We start from the raw sequence: 19098 nt of genomic DNA, 5'->3' as shown, positions 1-19098 counted from the left end.
AAGATTCAAAGAATGTGAATGATGAAATTTCAACGGATAAATCTCGTCTCGAATGAGGCTCGCGACTTTAATTGGAATGTTTTATATCAATTTTCTTCCTTTTTCTTCTCATCAGGGAAATTTCTCTATTTCGTTATTTAATTCCATTTTTTTATTCTATTACATCCATTTTCCCTTCTGGTAATTTGAAAATTCGTGTCATAAATAAAATTAACGGATTTTTTTTAGAATTTATCATTTTTCTCTTTCTTTTGATATTAAAAAAAAATTTGTAACTCAAGTATTATTAATTACCGGTAATTAATTAATTTGCGAAATTAAATTCAATGAGTTTGAAGTCTAAAAAATGAATATACGCTACATATAATATTAATAAATAATATACCACGAAATAATAAACCAAGAAAAAATAATTAACGATAATTATTTAATTAATTATCGAAAAAAATTAGCCACTTCAATAACTGAAATTATTTGCACCAATATAGTCAATATTGTTATTGGATTTTTGTCATAAACAATCCACCACCCCAGTAACCAAATTAGTTCAAACTTTCTTAACTAATACGCCACAAAATGTTATTCAAGTTAGTTAAACTGAAGAGATTTTTAATTAAGTCTATAATAACATGAAAGTTTCAATGCTTCGAAATTGGAAGCAGTAAACATGGTGGGAACTTTAATAACTTAAGCTTAAAATTGTAATTTGAAAGAATCACAATGGTAATGATGAAACTTTTCAACTTATCATTTTTCTTTCAAAGATTCGAAATAAGTTTCAAAAAGTTCAAAACTACATGTGTAAAAATCGAGTAGTCTTTCTTTTTTTACATCTGACACTTCGCATGTAACTTAAAGAGTGGAGAATATTTTTCACGATCTCACAAAACTCTATTCAAAGAAGTTTCTTGAAACTTCGACCTCTTAGAAATTATCTTCTCGATTTGACGCGAAACAAGTTTTATACACAATATATGATTCGAAAAAAAAACTTTCTTCGATTCCACAAGTTTTTCTTTTTATTAAAAAAAACACACACACACACACACACTATGTTGAATGAAAGAGGAAAGTTCACTACAATCGTATTTTTATTTAACATAGAATTTCAATTCAATGTATTTCTTGTTTAACATTTTCAATTTACTTAAAATTGACACTAAAATATGTGTCTAAACAAAAATAGTGTTAAATAAAAAATCTAAAATAAAATCTGTTAGAATTCTTAATGTTTTTAAATTATTAAATTATTCTGTCTTAGTTAGGGGACGCTACCGCTAGATGGCGTTGACGTTGCCTAAACTTAATAGAAATGTTGAATTAAAATCTAATAGAAGAAATGGAATAAAATTTTCCGTGTTAGTTCACTGACGCTACCGCCAGGCGTACGTTATGTCAACGCCGCCTTGCGGTAGCGTCAGTGAACTAATACAGAAAAGAAACTTTAAATTAACAATGATACTGAATTAAAAATAACAATAAGAATGATAGCAATAATAATAAGAATGATAGTAATAATAATAACAACGATAATAATAATAATATTAATGAAAATAATATAAATATAAGTAAAGATAAAATACAATAAAGGAAAGATGTTTTCTCCTGACACGATACAAAGTTACATAATGAAATTGAAGATTTTATCTACGACTGGACATTGTGGAAAATCGTGGTATCTCTGAGAGAGAACTGGTTGATACAGGAAATGAGCTTTAGAAATTCCCACGTAACCGTTAATGTAATAAGATCAACCGCATGGACAATATAATCCGCTTCAAATGCTCCATAAGACTATCAACCTCTATTAAAGATAAATTTCGGCTATGCACGCACAGTACCAGTGTATAGCGGCAGTAGAAGCAGCGGTCGGGGATCAATGGTAACAGTTTCTCTCTGTGTAATTCGACACGTGACGTTACATTTCCCCGTAATAAGATCCGAGGCCGGGCAAGAGGAAATAGCTCTTCTCCTCGTAACGTCGTCGTCTAGAACGTGCTCCACTAAAAACCCAACCCCTTTCCACAATGCGCGAACACGTTCGACGTGACCTTTGACTCACACAAACACACAGACACAAAAATAGAAAAAAAAATTGGGTTTTTCTCTCCTCTCCTTTTTTTTCCCCCCTTCAAATAAACGACGTGTGCTTGCGTTTTCGACTTAACTGGGACAAAAAACGAAAAACGATAACGAAAGGAGAGAAAAAAAAAGAAAAATAAATGATAAATGAAGATAAAAACAGTAATAAATAATAGCGAAAAGATGGCATGTGAAAATGAAAAGATGATAAATAGAAATAAAATTGTATATATACATAAATAAAAGTTGGGAATTTTTTGTAAGGTAGATTTATCTTTTTATTTTTTCCAAACAAGATATATTGATTAAAAAGTATCAATGTTTTATTTATTATATTTTTTATAATATAAATATTTTACTCACTCCTTTTTAAAGTACAATAAATAAATTAAACGATAAGAAGCTGCACGGTTGAAAAAAATATCTACTAAAATTTCTACAAAATTGGTTTGAATATTAATGGATTTCAAAATGAGCGCGCATTTTAAGTCACTTGAGCGCCATCTGGTGGTAGCGTCCCTTAACCAAAACGCAAAATTTTTATTTGAATGGAAAATCTAAAATTTTAATTTGATCAACATCAGTGCCACCAAGCGGTGGCGTCTCCTAACTAAAAACGACTTTCTATTTTAAATTTGTTTAAATATAAAAATTTTATTACTGTAATAATTATTACATTTTCTTTATACTAAAAAATAAGAGAATTGCGGAAAATTTTCTGTAAAAAAATTGTAGTTTATTTATTTTTTTTTTGTAAAACCCATCACGATGGGTTGAAAAAAATGAGTGTAATAAAATTTTTAAACTTATATTCAGAAGCTCGAGAGCGGAATTGGAGAATAAGCTTTCTGGTAATAGCATCAAATATCCCATTTGAAAGTGCATTAATATAAATTATGCCTCAGATTATTTCCCCAACGCCATTTGTGTAGAGTCAGACCATGTCATACCGACTGTTACTATACTGAACATTCAGACATTTCTACCACCTTGTGATGAGAAAACAAGGAGAGTATTATATGCTTCAGTGATAACAGGCAGTCAGGTAACTCTCACTGGGACTTCCTCTGAAATGCAGAATGCATTTCTACAACTCAGTAAATATTGCATTCTACCTACATTGAAAATTATATCAACATTGTAAAAAGGAAAAATTTTTTTCTTTCCCTCTCTCTCAAAAAAAACTATTCTATTTTAATCGGTTGTTAAATTAGTACTTAAAGTGTTTGTAATTATTCTCTAAATCAAAAACAACTTTCGTATGTTGATTAAATTAAGTTTTTTGAAAAAAAAATTTCCTCCAATTTGTTTTATAAAAAATTCAATTGCTTGCAAACAGTCTTCACTGGTTTACAAGTAGATGTTTGTTTTTCCAGCTGAGCGAGATCATTGTAACAAAACGGTGGACATTTATGAAGACGTGTCGAGTCCTGCAGTGACATCAAAGACTTGGGGAAAACCACTCACTTGCTGGTATCGTTTTCGAGCTTTTCGTGGCACTCCCAGGGATTGGATTCTGCGAGTTCGTTTCAAAAAGTTTAAAGTCGGCGTACTTGAGAACGCAACAACCTGCTCCGGTGGTTATCTACAGGTGAGTTAGCTTGCTTTATATTTTTATTATTTACAAATCTATGTCCACAAATTTACTTTCTCAAATAGAGTTACGGTTCCGCTTATTTTCCAAAAAAATTCACTGCAATATTTAATGTTATTATTAATTGCTATTTAACAATAATAATAATAAAATATTAAGTGAAATAAATGTAGGAAGTACTCGGTAAAATTAAAATTTAGTAATAAATTTTCTACTTCTAAATGTTGCACACAACTTGGACAACTTGGACGCCATCTGCTGGTGGCGTCACCTAACTAAAGGAGAATTTTTATTTAAGTCGTTCAAATTAATTTCATAAAACGATAATAATATTGTGGAACGATGAATATTTTAAATAGAAATTCCCTTATGTGATAATTTACACTATTAAAAATTAGATATAATAATGTCGTTTTCTTAAGAATTAAAAAATTTTAGATTTCATAACGTTAACGCCATCTGGTGGTGGCGTCCCCTAACTAAACATCAATTTTTACTGAATTCGTTCAAATAAATTTCATAAAACGATGATAATATTGTCGAACGATGAAATTATTGAATAGAAATCCTCTTATGTTATAATTGACACTATTAAAAATTAAATATAATAATTTCGTTTTCTTAAAAATGAAAAAATTTTGTGTATTACTTGTACAACGTTAGTGCCATCTAGTGGTAGCGTCCCTTAACCAAAGTATAATTTTTATTTAATTCGTTAAAATAAAGTTTATTAAACATTTTTTTCGAATAAAAAAAATTTCTTTTAAATATAATTAGGACATGAGGTGTCATTTAATCATAAGAATGAATATTCAAGAGAGAATAATTTAAAATTATGAAAAAAGCAACAAAAAAAAAATTGTCATTGAACAATGGGAGTGATTTGAATTTTTGATATTAATGCAATCTATGTCCATAAAACGTGTGTCTTGTGCATAATTCAGCCATTAGTCGCTAATGCGTCACAAAATGATAGGGGGAGAAGGGTGGGTGGATGAAGAGTTCGTTCGCTTGTTAAGCGATATATGACACTGTGCGGTATCGCTGATAGATAATGCACTGGAGTGAAAACGACCGCACGACCAGTGGTGTGGGATCGTTTGTTCGCCTGAAACATAGTCAACGGAAATTGAATTAATTTCACGCGAATTCCAAAACCGTTGCCCGCCACAAAGGAAGCCATTTAAAAACCACGCGAGAATACAGTTCCACTAATAATTGCAACACACTGTTCTGCCCATTGCCTCTCTTTCTCTCTCTACCTTATTTATTTTTTTTTTACTTCTACATTATTTTCTTGTTCCATTTTTTCTCTAGTCACTATTTTGTTTTTCTTTATCTTTTATTTTACACTTCCTCTTCTCTTTTTTTAACACAGTATTTTTCCATTCCCTTTATTTTTCATTTCCTTCTTTTGTTTCAGTGGGTACTTTTTTTTTCTTTTTTTTTTCGCTTCCTATTTTTTTTTGGAAGGTGCGGGTTTTTGCTGTATTTCTCTGTTCCATTTATTTTTCCCTCACTTTCATAATTATTTTTCTTTATTATTCTTTTTTGCTTTCTCTTTTGATTTTTGTACTTTTTGAATTTTCTTGTTTAGTTACAAGCTGATTTTTTAGTTTTGATAAAATAAATTTTAAAATAAATAGATTTTTAAATAGAAAAATTTATTTTTATCTTATTCTTTTTCTCAGTATATTATTAATTATATGATGATTAATATTCCTTTTTTCTATTATTTCTTTCTCTTTACATGCAGTTATTATCTAATTTTATTCTCTTCTCATTTTCATTTTTTCCTTTTCTTTATTCTATTGAAATTCTTTTTTATTCTTTCCACTTGTCTTTTATTTTTGAAAGTTTCCTCGTTTATTTTCTCGCAGAAAACACTGTGCCGCTCTTTTCTTTTTTGGTTTCATCTACATTGTGGACATACACACACGATAATCTCACAGCATTTACTAGAATTTATCTTGCTCGTTGATTTTCCTTTTTATCTTATTTTTTCGTTAATTAGCATTTTCGTTTCGTTAATTATCTATTATTAATATTGTGGAGGTTATTTCATCTTCTCTTGTTTGGTAAATTGTGATAGATGGCATTAAATCATCGACATTAATTACTACAAAATTCTATTAAATTCAGTAGATTGATTTTAAAATTATAAGTGATTTTTAAGCAAACTTAGTGCCATCTGGCGGTACCGTCTCTTAATCAAAATGATAATTTATTATTTAAATGGTAAATTTAACATAATTTTTTGAATTTTAAAATTTTACGCGCTTTTTGACAAACTTTGCGCCACCTGGCGGTAGCGTCTACTAACCAAGACGTTGAATTCTAATTAAAATTTACGCCACCTGACGGTAGCGTCCCTTAACCATAACATAAAATTTTAATTTGGATTTTTCTGGATAAAATTCCAGAAAAATTTCTATTTATCTGAAGAATGAAACGAAAGTAATCTTATTTTTTTAATCATTATATTATTATTAGTCAAATTAATTTTTTATTTTTAATACATATATAAATTTTTCGTCTCTGTATCAAGAAAAATCAATTTCAAATTGTAAGGAAAAATATTTATTTTCCGCGTGTGAAATCCAACTTCTTGAAAATTTAAACTAAATCTTTTATAGTGAGACTAAAGGTGCCTTTTATTTTCTTTCTCGACAATAAACAACGATTCTTATCCTTCAGTTCAGGAATCGGCATCCGGTAAACAAGGCACATATTCTATCTATCTATATATATACGATTTTCATTCTTTGTCTGGAGAGACATACTTTTTGCTTTTATTTGAACTTTATATTCGACGTTTGATAATCGAATCTCGTATACGCCACTACACCGAAAACCTATTTCCCTCAAAGATATTTCGCGATTTTCGGAAATGGATATTGGACTTTATATGTTGGATGGAAAAAAAAATTTCTCTTTAGAAACATTCTTACTCATTCTATTTAGAGAAATTTAGTTTCCAATATAAAATTTCTACTTTTGTGAAATTTGATTAAATAAAAAGAAAATTTGATTTTGTAAATTCAGGAAATAGATGAATTTTTCTTTGGCAAATATTCACAAATTCTTTAAGTGTTACATTTGGAAAATAATTATTGTTTAAGAGTGAAAAGCGAAGTAATTTCAAAAAGCAGTTTTCCAAGAATGAAAAATTCATTTTTTTTTATAAAATAGAAGTTTTTTATAGTTCGATTAAAAGTGAGGGAGTAAAAAAGTTATTTCAAATAAATACCGGTTTATATTTTTTTTTTAGTTCCGTAAAATCGAATTGACATTTTTGCGATATATATATATATATATATATATAAAGTATTACTTGCAAATATGTATGCCACGTTTGCAATGTGCACTCTATTGTGTCCTTCTTGGCTCTCGTTTCAATCCCTGACCTCACGAACCTATTTCCTTGCAACCATAAAACTCTTGCAACGATATAGGGGCGCTGTGCCCCCGTTTCGTACAGGCCATCGGGTGAAAACGACGCCTAATCTCGTTCTCCTGAGGACGAAAAATGGTGAACGATATCGAGAAAGATTTGATATTTTAATACGAAAACACCCCACACTTTTCCCACTCATCTTGAAATATTTACAATTTATAATTTTATTTTATATTTATAGAATTTGAAAATGAAGAGAATTTTATTTTTATTTATTGACTGAAATTTTATTTTCTTTTTCGATTCATATTTTCTATGCTTAATAGAATTTTTTATTTGTATACTAATATTATAATCTTACAATTTTTGACATAGAATTTATATATATTAATAAAGTTAATAAATTTTCGATTTCAAAATGTTGCGCGCTCGTCGAGCAACTCTGACGCCATCTGGAGGTAGCGTCCCCTAACCAAACGGGAATATTTTTTTGCATCGTTTAAATAAGTTTCATAAAACAATAATATTGTCGACAAAAAATTTACTTTCTCAAATCGAGTTCGTTTTATTTATTATTATTGTTATTTTTTTAGTATTTAACTATTTAACAAAAATTATTTGTTAAATAAAAACTGAACAATAATACTGTATAACAATAATAATAAAATATTAACTATAAACAATAATAAATTAATAACATTCGGTAAAATTCAAATTCTAACAAATTTTTGAATTAAAAATGTTGCGCGTTACTGGAGCAACGTTAGCGCCATCTGATGGTGGCGTCCCCTAACCAAACAATTTTAGTTTAATTTTTTAAAGATAAAACTTATGGAATAGAAATTTCCTTATGTGATAATATTCTTCATTAAAAATAAAAATAGTAATGAAAAGAATATTAACTATAAATAATAATAAATAACATACGGTTAAAGTTAAATTGTGATAATTTTCAATTACAAAATATTGAGAGCTTTTTCAGCAATTTTAGCGCCATTTTATGGTAGCGCATTATATATTTTTCACTCTATCAATATTAGTAATAATAATACTTTTATTATTATTGTTATTTTTATTAATATACTAAAGGAATTGACGAATTTAAAATACTGGTTCGTAATGCAGGTTTTATTTGATTATTTTTCTGCAATGACGTACAAACATTTTTATCGGACTTCTCGAGTATTGGATTTATTTTATGAAATTGATTCAATTTCCCGAAAGTGACACAAAAATATAAATGGTTTTAAAAAAAGCTTTACAGATTTTTATATTAGTTATAAAATATTGAATTTCACTTTTTATTTTTAAACACTTTTAAAACCGTGAATCGCATATTTATTTATGTACAACATGTTGGTTATTTTTAAAAGTTCTTTAATAAATAACTACTTTTTTCTAAATTTATATTTATAGAAATATTTGTATATTATACTATTATTATTATAATATATAACAAATTTTTTATAAACATAAATGAATATTAATATAATATTAAGATTTACCTAGTACACCTTATGAAGTGAATTTCAATAAATAAAAAAAAAATTTGAACAATGTGGTGAACCAAAATATGTCGTAATATAAATTTCTCTTGATGTTCAATATCGTTTATGGAATTTGCCATAAAAGTCGAATGTGTATACCTTCAGATAGGTCATTTTTCGTAAAATTGATGTCACTTGCAAAAAAAAAGTGCAAGACTAGACAGTAAAACACTGCTGGTTCATATGTTAATAAATCGTCATAGACAAAGTGAGTTTTCGCATTGCCGTTAAAGAAATAAAAAATAAAAAGAATAGGAAATATTGTTGGAGAAGAATAAAAAAAAAATGGCAACAATATATGCGTATAATAAAACTACCGCGCAGTAATCTATCGCTCGATAATGGAATTTACTTGTAATTCCCACCCGCTTTCAAAAGTACTACGCTTCTTATTTGTCACTTCCCTTTTTATGTATTATTTTTCATTGATTTTTCTCTCATCCCCTTTATATATATATTATTTCCCCTTCCTTTTTCTACCCACGTTTATATATTACTTTCATATTTCGTTATACACTCTCGATATTTCCATTATCTTTTGTCTTCATTATCTTCCCATTTTACTTCGCGTTTTACCACAATTGCTATAAAGTCAGTAATGGAAGGAATTCCATGGACCTGCTAATGCTATAGTTTCCTACCTGGCTATTTCTAATGCCCCTTTGAAATTCTCTGAATTATATTACAAGTACAAACTACTATCAAATCCCCACTTGGAATCCACTATACACTAAAAGCTATAAGAACTTGCACTTTAGTTAAATTTATAATATACATTATAAATATAAATTATTCTCACACTTAAATTTCAAGTTCTTATGAGAAAAAATATATATAAAAAAAATTATTGGTAAAAATAAAAATTAATAAACATGTATTAAAAAAAATAAAAATAAATAAAAATATATTAATAAAATAAAAATAAATAAAATATAAATATTATTAAGAAAATAAAAAATTATTTCTATTCAGTTATTCATTTTCTTGTTTCTTTCTGGGCGCGATTTGAATTTCGCGCCAATATGTTCTGTGACCGTCCGATAGATGTCTGTGGAATTTTTTCTCACAATCAAAAGATAGAAAACAAAGTTTGAGAGTTAGGGAATAAGAAATGCAAAATTTGGAAAAATAAATTTTGCTGAAGAAAAATTAGGTTAAATGTAAATTTTACATTTGATGAATACTCTGCAACTTGTCAAGTTAAATATAGATATATTATTTTAAAACTCTAGAGACAAAATTTTTTTTTGAGATTCAATATATTCTACGTAATTTTCATATAAAAAAACAAAATGAATCGTATTTTTAATTTTAGCCATCTCTGCGACCTGCATTAAAGAGCGCAATTGTAAAATTTTGTTTCAGCTTGGCAAATGCGAAAGAGCATTTTCATTCATCATGTTAGCTTTGGTTTGTGTAAATATGAAACTCGCTTCTTTATACTGGTTTCGTCTCTCACGAGTCCCGTGCGTCTGCTACAGCACTTATCCATAATTAGGAGGAAACTGTATTTTTTTTCCTTTCTGTTATATATATGTATAAAGTTGAAGAAGATACACAGTGACGATACTTTTTTTTCTGCCTTGACTTTCGAAAATCCTCTTACTTTTAGAGAAGAAAATTTAAATAAAAAAAATAATTTTTTCTTTAAATATAAGGGAGTAAAATTTAAATAAAAATATTTTCTCCATAAATAATATTCAAATATATTTTTTTCTTCTATAAATAAGATTTGAATTTTATTGTGAAATTTTGTTTTTATTTCAAATTAATAAATGAGGAAATTTAGTTGAATTCTGATCATAGATATAAATAAAATAATACTGAATTAGTTAGGGGACGCTACCGCCAGTTGGCGCTGTTCTTTTTTCTTAAAAAGCGCGCGTCATTTTAAAAATTCTTACAATTAATTGAAACTGTGTTTATTATTCATGGGAATTAAATAATCTTCTAAATTCATTTATTTCTATAAATTATTTTATATAATTTAATAAATATTTTATTTTATAAATATTTTATTTTATTTTACTGATGAATTATCTTATTTCATTTTAATTTCTTTTTATTTTAAATTAATAAATCAAGAAATTAAGTTGAATCTAAAGCAGAAACGATTTAAATTAATAATACTGTTTTAGTTAGAGGACGCTACTGCCAGTTGGCGCTGTTGTAGCTTAAAAAGCGCCAACTGGCGGTAGCGTCCTCTAACTAAAACAGTATTATTAATTTAAATTAGAACGAAATTCTTTCGTTGACATGAAATTTTTTTTATAATAATAAAAAATAATTATAAAGGGTGTATGTATACAAAAAATTTTGTAGTTTCAATATTCCACTGTGGTGTCAATAAAATGAAAAAAAGGGAAAAGCAGAAAATTTATATGAAAAATTTCACGATTCAATGACTTTTGGACTACTTGCACGTAGCAACTATTGATCTCTGTGTCGACAACTATATACATATGAAGAGAAAGAAAAACAAAAAAATATTTCCTCTACGCTTTTCTTATATGTTCTTATTGTTTCGACTCTGATCTTCTCTTTTCAAACTCCGCTTCATGTTATTACTTAAGTGCATTCGAAATTTTCCTTCGAAATTCAGTTTCTAGAGTTGAATGTTCTTTCTCTTGGGTTTATTAAAAAATCACTAGCTCCTAGGGTGAGAAACGTGAGAAGCTGACCGTAAAAATACAAAGAAAGTTAATTAATTAACTACATATTTTTTCATTTTTAAATTAAAAATGAATAAATTTAAATTTCATTTACTTATTAATCAGCTGAATGCAGAATATTATGAAAAATTTACAAAAATTGATTCGTATGAAAATTTATTTTAATAAATTTCTACCTGTTTGAGTTTTACGAGTAAAATAGAATTTCGACATTATAAATTTCAATAAACTGGAAAATTGGAAATTCACAGAAATAATCTTTTGTTTTTTCAAAAATATTCACTGGCATCTCTTTGCAAAATTTTCAAAATTCACTTGATTCTCAAATTGGTTGTTTGCAAATGCAATGAACTGTTTAAAAATAAATAAACGAATTCGATTATTATTTTTAGTGGATATGTAAATTAAAAAATCGTCTGCTAAAGAATGACATTTTATATACATATATATATATATAGTTTATTCGATTCACCATTCCGCACGCTCGGTAGATAGGCATTAAATTCAAATCTCCGTATACTCTCGCGCACCATAAAAAAAAATGAAAACAAAAAAAATCCTCGCGTCGTATAATCTTTCCCATATAGTTGCAAGTTAAATTTATGGTCAGACACTCGCAATTCATTGAGTCTCGGGCGTTGTAAGTTATTAAGAAAACAGTGCAACTGAATATCAAAACACAATTACTTTTAAATTACCTTGATGAACTTTCGACTTCTCCAACAATTCATTATAATTTAAATACAATTTATTATAAAATTTCTATATCGAAAATTTTCTCACAATTAATTATAATTTTGTGTATAATTTATTTAATCGGATTTCTACTTAGTAGAATTCCTTTTGCATTTTAATTTTTAAACTGAATTTTTAATTAGGTTTTAATTTTGTTTTTATTTTAAGTACATAATAAGGAACAATTATGTAAATTCTAATCAGAAGCTGTTAAAATTAATATGCCTTTTAGTTAGGTGACGCTACCGCCAGGAGGCGTTGTCGTAGCTTTAAAAGCGCGCGTCTTTTAAAAACCCTAAATTAATAAAATAATTCCAAATTTTTTACATAATCAAATAAAATTTTTATTTCATTGAAACTTTATTAGTTGCAAATTTTTAATTTAATTTTTTTTTATTTCTTTATTGTATTTTTTTATTTTTATTTTATTAAAACAGTAGAAAAATAAAAATTTCCACATGGAATTAATTTTTTTAGGCGAGTTGCTTGCCATAATATATTTCTAACACATTTTTTGGGGGGAGAAAAAAATGAATGTGCCCTGAAAATATTTATAATGCCAATATATACGTGGGCGCGGGTTACTATAAATTTATTTCAGGACATCAATATATATATTCATCGATTTGATATAAATCACTCCCTCCTTCCCTTGTGACCTTCCAAATCCTTGATATATTTTCTCGGTTACGAAAATCGCTTGCAAAATTATTGAAAAGAAAATTTTTCAAAATTCCAAATTTTCAATTATGTTCAAAAATTTTTTAAAAATTTTTGTCAAAATTTTAATTATTTTTGTAAATAATAAAATTCTTCTTCGAAATTCAATTATTTGAAAAAATTTTAATGAAATTCGTTGCAAGAATTCAATTATTTATATAAATAATAAAATTCTTCACCGAAATTTAATTATTTTTATAAACTTGAATAAAATTCGTTGGAAGAATTAAATTATTTTCAAAACTAATAAAATTCTTCGCAGAAATTCAATTATATTCAAAAGTGAAAAAAAAATTATTGTCAAAATTTCAAATTTCTTTATAAATAATAAAATTCTTCTCCGAAGTTCAATTATTTTGTGAAAATTTGAATTATTTTCATAAATCGTAATAAAACTCATCGCAGGATTTTAATTATTTTTGATACAAATTTAATCAAATTCCTCGAAACATGTAATTCTTCTTAAAAATTTTATTACAATTTGTCAAAAAAATTCAATTATTTAAAAATTTGTTGATAAAATTCTTTATAAGAATTCAATTTTAACAAATATTCAATTATTCAATAAATTATTTTTTTTTAAATTTAAATAATTGAATTCTTCTAGAATTTTCTAATAAAAATTGATTTAAAAATGAATTACCGAATAATCGATTTATTATTTATGATTTTTTATAAAAATAATTGAATTCTTCCAACGGATTTTATTACATTTTTTTAAGTAATTGAATTTTTTTTGAAAAATTTTACTACTTGTGAAAATAATTGAATTCTTGCGAAGGATTTTATTAGGATCTTTTGTAAATGATTAACTTTTGTTTAAAAAATTTTAATGGTAATTTAAATTATTACAAAACATGAAGTTTTGTAATAATATTCTTATAAGTTGTTGAATTTCAAAAAGGTTTGAATTTATATGTTTTGAAGAATTTTAATTCCTTTGGAAAAATAATAATGATTAAATATAATTTATTTAAAAGAGAAGTTATTGATGTTTTTGAATAATTTTACAATTAAAGAAATTTGTAAATAAATGTAATAGGACATTGTTTTGAGTATCTAATAATTTTTAGAGTGAATGAAAATATTCTTTAGGGTCAGGGAAAAAGTGAAAATCAGTCAGGAAAAAGTCTGGAAATCAGGGAGAAGTCAGGGAAAAATAAAATTAAATATTTGTAGCAACCCTGCTTTTAGTTAGATGACGCTACCGCCAGTTGGCGTTGTCGTAGCTTCAAAAGCGCATCTTTTAAAAATTCTAAATTAATAAAATAATATTCCACACTAATTTTACTTATATTTATCTTATCATTTGTTTTTGTATCTATTTCATAAACAAAATAATTATTTCAGAAAAAATGAATAGATTTTTATTGACGTTGTTATTTTTTATTTTTACTTACAGCAAGTTAATTTTTGTTTACAATTTCAAAATTTTGATTACGCGCCTAATCACTGTTTTCTATGAATAATTTCGAATTGGTTTATTTGAATGAAAAAAAAAGTTTATTGACTCATTCAATCAAAAGAGAATTCGATTAAGCAACAAAACAGTTTATTGGAAAATTCTATTAAATTCGAATTCGTTCGATAAATTTGAAACAGTGAAATTTTACTAGTAAAATAGTTGAAGTCAGAAGTCTACTCTCTATAAATTTGAACCAGTTAAAAAAGGCACAGATTTTAAATCGCAGACTCTAAATTTCAATTTTATTAATAAAATTCAATTTTACAATTCAAATTTCAAAAATTTAAATTTATAATTTAAATAGATTTTTGAATTATAATCGTGAAAATAGAAATTTAATTTTATAACTATTAAGCTCAACGAAAATATACATTAAATTTACATAAAAGTTCACTTAAATAATATTATAATTCGATCGAAAGTAAATTCGTGAAAATAATAAAAAAAAAATAATAGCAAAATTTACATTTTTAATCGCTGAAAAAACATCTTTGAAGGAAAATATTGAATGAATTATAAATATAATAAAAGTAGACACGCGATTTTGGTGCTTTTTGCAATGACGATGCAAATCTACTGACCTACTATGTATGTATATACAGATATAAACGCGCATATAAAGGGTTGGCGGACAATCGGGTAACAAACAAGCGAACACTCCTCTCTCTATATCGTTTACATACGTATGTACGATTATTACCGTCAGTATACTGATGGGATCAGAAGTAAATGTTGCAAGCTGGGCAAAATGTTACTGTTTAAAAATTATTGTCATCCAGTCTCTCTTTCTCTCTGTAGATATAAAATGGTACGAGATAAATTGAATAAACATGAAATGAATTAAATACTACTAACATTCTACCTTCTATATTTGCGTTAATTACATCAGCATATGCAAATATCTGCGTGAAATCACTACTTTCGTATTCATGAAAAGTCGTATAAAAAAAATATCAAGCAAGAATTGTTTATGACAAAATGAATTGTATTCAGATTAATTAGCATACAGTGTCCAACAAGAAAACGAATAAATAATAATGTACACTGTGCGTGAAAAATGTTGTTTCGCATGTCATGTTAAATGAATACATTATTTCTATTAATTTAATTATAATTCGTTTGATAATTTAAAAAATACATTAATATAAATGAAATAATCTATTCTTCGTCCTCACTTTATTTTATCTAATTTTATCCATTAATAACAATTTTTTACAATTTATTTATTTTTATTATAATTTATAATATTACTTTTTTTTGCAACAAAACCGAAACAATTCATAGGGTTAATAGCTTTTCTATAATTTTAATAGAATTCGGTTAAATGAGAAATTCCCTTTAATTAAAATTCGGTTAAACAGAAATTTTCTTTAATTAGATTTCGATTAAAATTAAATTTTCCTTAATTAGAATTCGGTTAAATGAAAATTCCTTTAAATTAAAACTAGGTTAAATAGAAGTCCTATTAAATTAGAATTTGATTAAAGAAAAATTTAATTTAAATAGATTTCGTTTAAATAGAATTTCCCATTAATTAAAAATGCAATGAAATAGAAATTCGGTTATATGAGAAATTCCCTTAATTAAAAATCGGTTAAACAGAAATTTTCTTTAATTAGATTTCGATTAAATTTAAATTTTCCTTAATAAGAATTCGGTTAAATGAAAATTCCTTTAATTTAAAACTCGGTTAAATAAAAGTCCTATTAAATTAGAATTTAATTAAAGGAAAATTCAAAAATTTTTAACAATTCTCATCAAAATTTCAATTATCTTTAGAAATAATTAAATTTTTCTCCGAAATACAGTTATTAAAAAAAATTTAATAAAATTCAACATAAACTTTTAAATACTTTTAAAAAATAATAAAAATTTCACAGGATTTTATTATTTAGAAATTTTTTTTATAAATTTCTCCGCAATCATTCAATTATTTTCATAAATAATAAAATTTTTAAGGGGAATTAATTTATTTTCGTAAATAATAAAATTCTTTTTAGGAATTTAATTATTTTTATAAAGAATAAATCTCATTTGCAGAATTTTAATAAAATTTTTAATACAATTTTAATCGAATTCCTCGAAAAATTGCTTAAAAATTTTATTAAAACTCGTCAAAAGAATTTATAGATGAAATTCTTTATGAGAATTCAATTTTAAGGAACATGCAATTATTCAATAAATTGTTATTTTTGTATTTAAATAATTGAATTCTTCTAGAATTTTCTAATAAAAATTGATTTAAAAATAGATTTCAGTTAAAATTTTAGATTGTAATTGAATTTTAAAAGCATTAGAGAGTAAATTTTTAAAAATAATTGAATTTTCAAAAGGTTTCAGAGTTTAAAATCTTTGAAAATTTGAATTTTTCATATTTTTAACTAACAATTCCGTGGAATTAATTTTTTTTTTGAGAAACTTTAATTGCGGATTTTTATTTAAAGTTTTTATTTTCTAATATATATTTAATTGAAGAATTTACGAATAATTGAAATTTCGTAAAATTGAATATTGTAAACAAATGGATTTGAAAATTGTCAAAGAACTTTTTCAAAAATTATTAAAAATAATGGATTTATAGATGTTGTTTAGTTAAAAACACGAAAAAAAAATTCAATTTTGTAAAAGTTACAAATTATTGCAAAAATTCAATTATTTTCAAGAGTAATAATATTCTTCACAAAAATTAAATATTATCCAAAATTATAGAATTCTTTTTAGGGATTCAATTATTTTCAGAAATAATAAAACTCATTGCAGAATTTCAATTATTTTTAATACAATTTTATTCAAATTTCTCGAAAAATGTAATTATTCTTAAAAATTTTATTAAAATTCGTTGATACAATTCAATTATTTGAAAATTTGTTGATAACGATTCTTTATGAGAATTGAGAATTTAATAAACTATTTATTTTTGTATTTAAATAATTGAATCCTAGTAGAATTTTCTAATAAAAATTGATTGAAGAATTTATTAATTTCAGTTAAATCTAAATAGTGTTAAATAGACTTTTAAGAAATTTTTTTCGTCGATCCGATGAATTTTCATAGCAATATCTCAACCTTAAAATTCATTAGATGCAATAACGAACTTGAATATTTCAATTTCGTAAATGAGCAACGTTTGAAAAATGGCATTAATTAAAGGCATTAAAATTTAAAGAGGGGGAGAGAGTGAGAAAGGGAAGAAAATCCAAGGAGATAAATAAACAAAAGTTGACAAACTCGCTCTGAATTGGACGTAGTTTCGCGTAACTCGCTTTGAGGGGGTTGAAAGGGGGAAAAGGGGGAGGGGGGTGGTGGATGCGAGCAAAAGGGGATGAGTGTGTTATATAAGGGACGAGGAAAAGCTGCGAGGAAGAGGTCTGTCGAAGATTAATGATACACTCTGCTGCTGGCACGTTAACGTGTTCCTGTAGCGACTAACCTATATCTTATGCGCGCCATAACCCGAATGAATAATTAAGAACGATGGCCAACGCTATATAATGAAAGCATACACTCAAATTCGCTCTCTTTCTTCTCAATTTTTCTATAGATATATATATATATATATATATTTTCTTCAACTCACTCATTTTTATGAACAATTTTATTACCAGCACTAATGTTGGCGAGCCCTCTTCCTATTTTCTCGACAAAAAAAAAAAAATAATCCTTATATTTTAGAAAAGTTGATAAAATTCCTCAATTAATAATAACTTTTTTTCCATTAGAAATAAAATTATTAAAAAAGAAAAAAAATATTTAAAAATAAGTAGCAAGAAGCAATTTTAATTAGACTGGAGTTTTAATTTCTTTTTGTTGCCCTTAAAAAAAAAGAAAGAAAGATTTTTCATGTTATTTTTGAATTTAAAATGCGTTCATTAACCTGGTCTACATGAAAATCGTGTCTGACTGAAATCGACTTTTACTACTTAAACTTTTAGTGTAAAATTAACGATGAAATTTTCAAAGTCATTTTTTTTTATAAGTATTCATAGCAGAGTTTTGCTTTTGCAGACAGAACAAAGGACTATGTGAAATACGTAAATGAATGAATAAATTAATAAAAAAATTTGCCTGACTAAAATTGCCTTTCACTACTGAAACTTAATTTTTAATGTATAAAATTAATCACGAAATTTTCAAAAAAAATTTTTTTGAAATAATGAATCCAGTTTTGCTTTTGTAGACAGAACTTTTCTGAATTTATAAGAAAAAAGAGTTTCAGTAGTTAACGTACATTTTAGTTAGACAAATTGAAAAAAGTGCTAATTTCTATAAAATGCGAAGAAAGTCTTTTGAATCTACTTTTGATATTATGTCTATTCATTTTCCATGTTATTTTTGAATTTAAAATGCATTCACTAACCTGATTTACGTGAAAAATGTGTCTGACTGTAATTGACTTTTTCTACTGAAACTAAAATTTTTAATGTAAAATTAACAATGAAATTATGAAAATAATTTTTTTATTTTATTGGGAGTAGTTTAGACAGAACTTTACTGAATTTATATGAAAGGCAGAGTTTCAGTAGTAAGCCTACATTTTAGTCAGACAAATTGAAAAAAAAATTCTAATTTCTATAGAAAGCATGAAAGGACAGTTTTTTGATTTTCTTATTTATTTTTTGATAGAATTACAAAAAATTTAATACTTTTGTCTCACTGAAATAGTATTTTACTACTTAAACAGACGTTGTTTAGATGTACTTTTGATATTTAATATTTTTTTCTTTTCATTTTTAATGTTAGTTTTTAATTTCAAACACATTTACTAACATGTTTTACAGTAAAAATATGTCTGACTGAAAACGATTTATACTATACTGAAACTAAATTTTTAATTAAAAATTTTCCACAAAATTGATATAAAAAGTGTCGATAGAAAGTTTTTTTAT

The 19098-nt window shown here is 25.8% G+C and overlaps 1 protein-coding gene across 2 annotated transcripts in view; it reads left to right on the top strand.

Annotated features, from left to right (window-relative positions):
• Window positions 1-19098, top strand: part of LOC122512891 (cubilin-like) — a 150212-nt gene that overhangs the window by 74413 nt on the left and 56701 nt on the right. For both annotated transcript variants that reach the window (XM_043629024.1, XM_043629025.1), the window contains one exon: window positions 3459-3673. In XM_043629024.1, coding sequence (XP_043484959.1) covers window positions 3459-3673 — 215 coding nt within the window. The remainder of the gene's footprint in view (window positions 1-3458; window positions 3674-19098) is intronic.

The sequence above is a fragment of the Leptopilina heterotoma genome, unplaced genomic scaffold, assembly GCF_015476425.1.
Source record: "Leptopilina heterotoma isolate Lh14 unplaced genomic scaffold, ASM1547642v1 Lhet_13, whole genome shotgun sequence".
NCBI classification, from domain to species: domain Eukaryota; kingdom Metazoa; phylum Arthropoda; class Insecta; order Hymenoptera; family Figitidae; genus Leptopilina; species Leptopilina heterotoma.
This window is presented reverse-complemented; position numbering and strand designations above follow the sequence as displayed.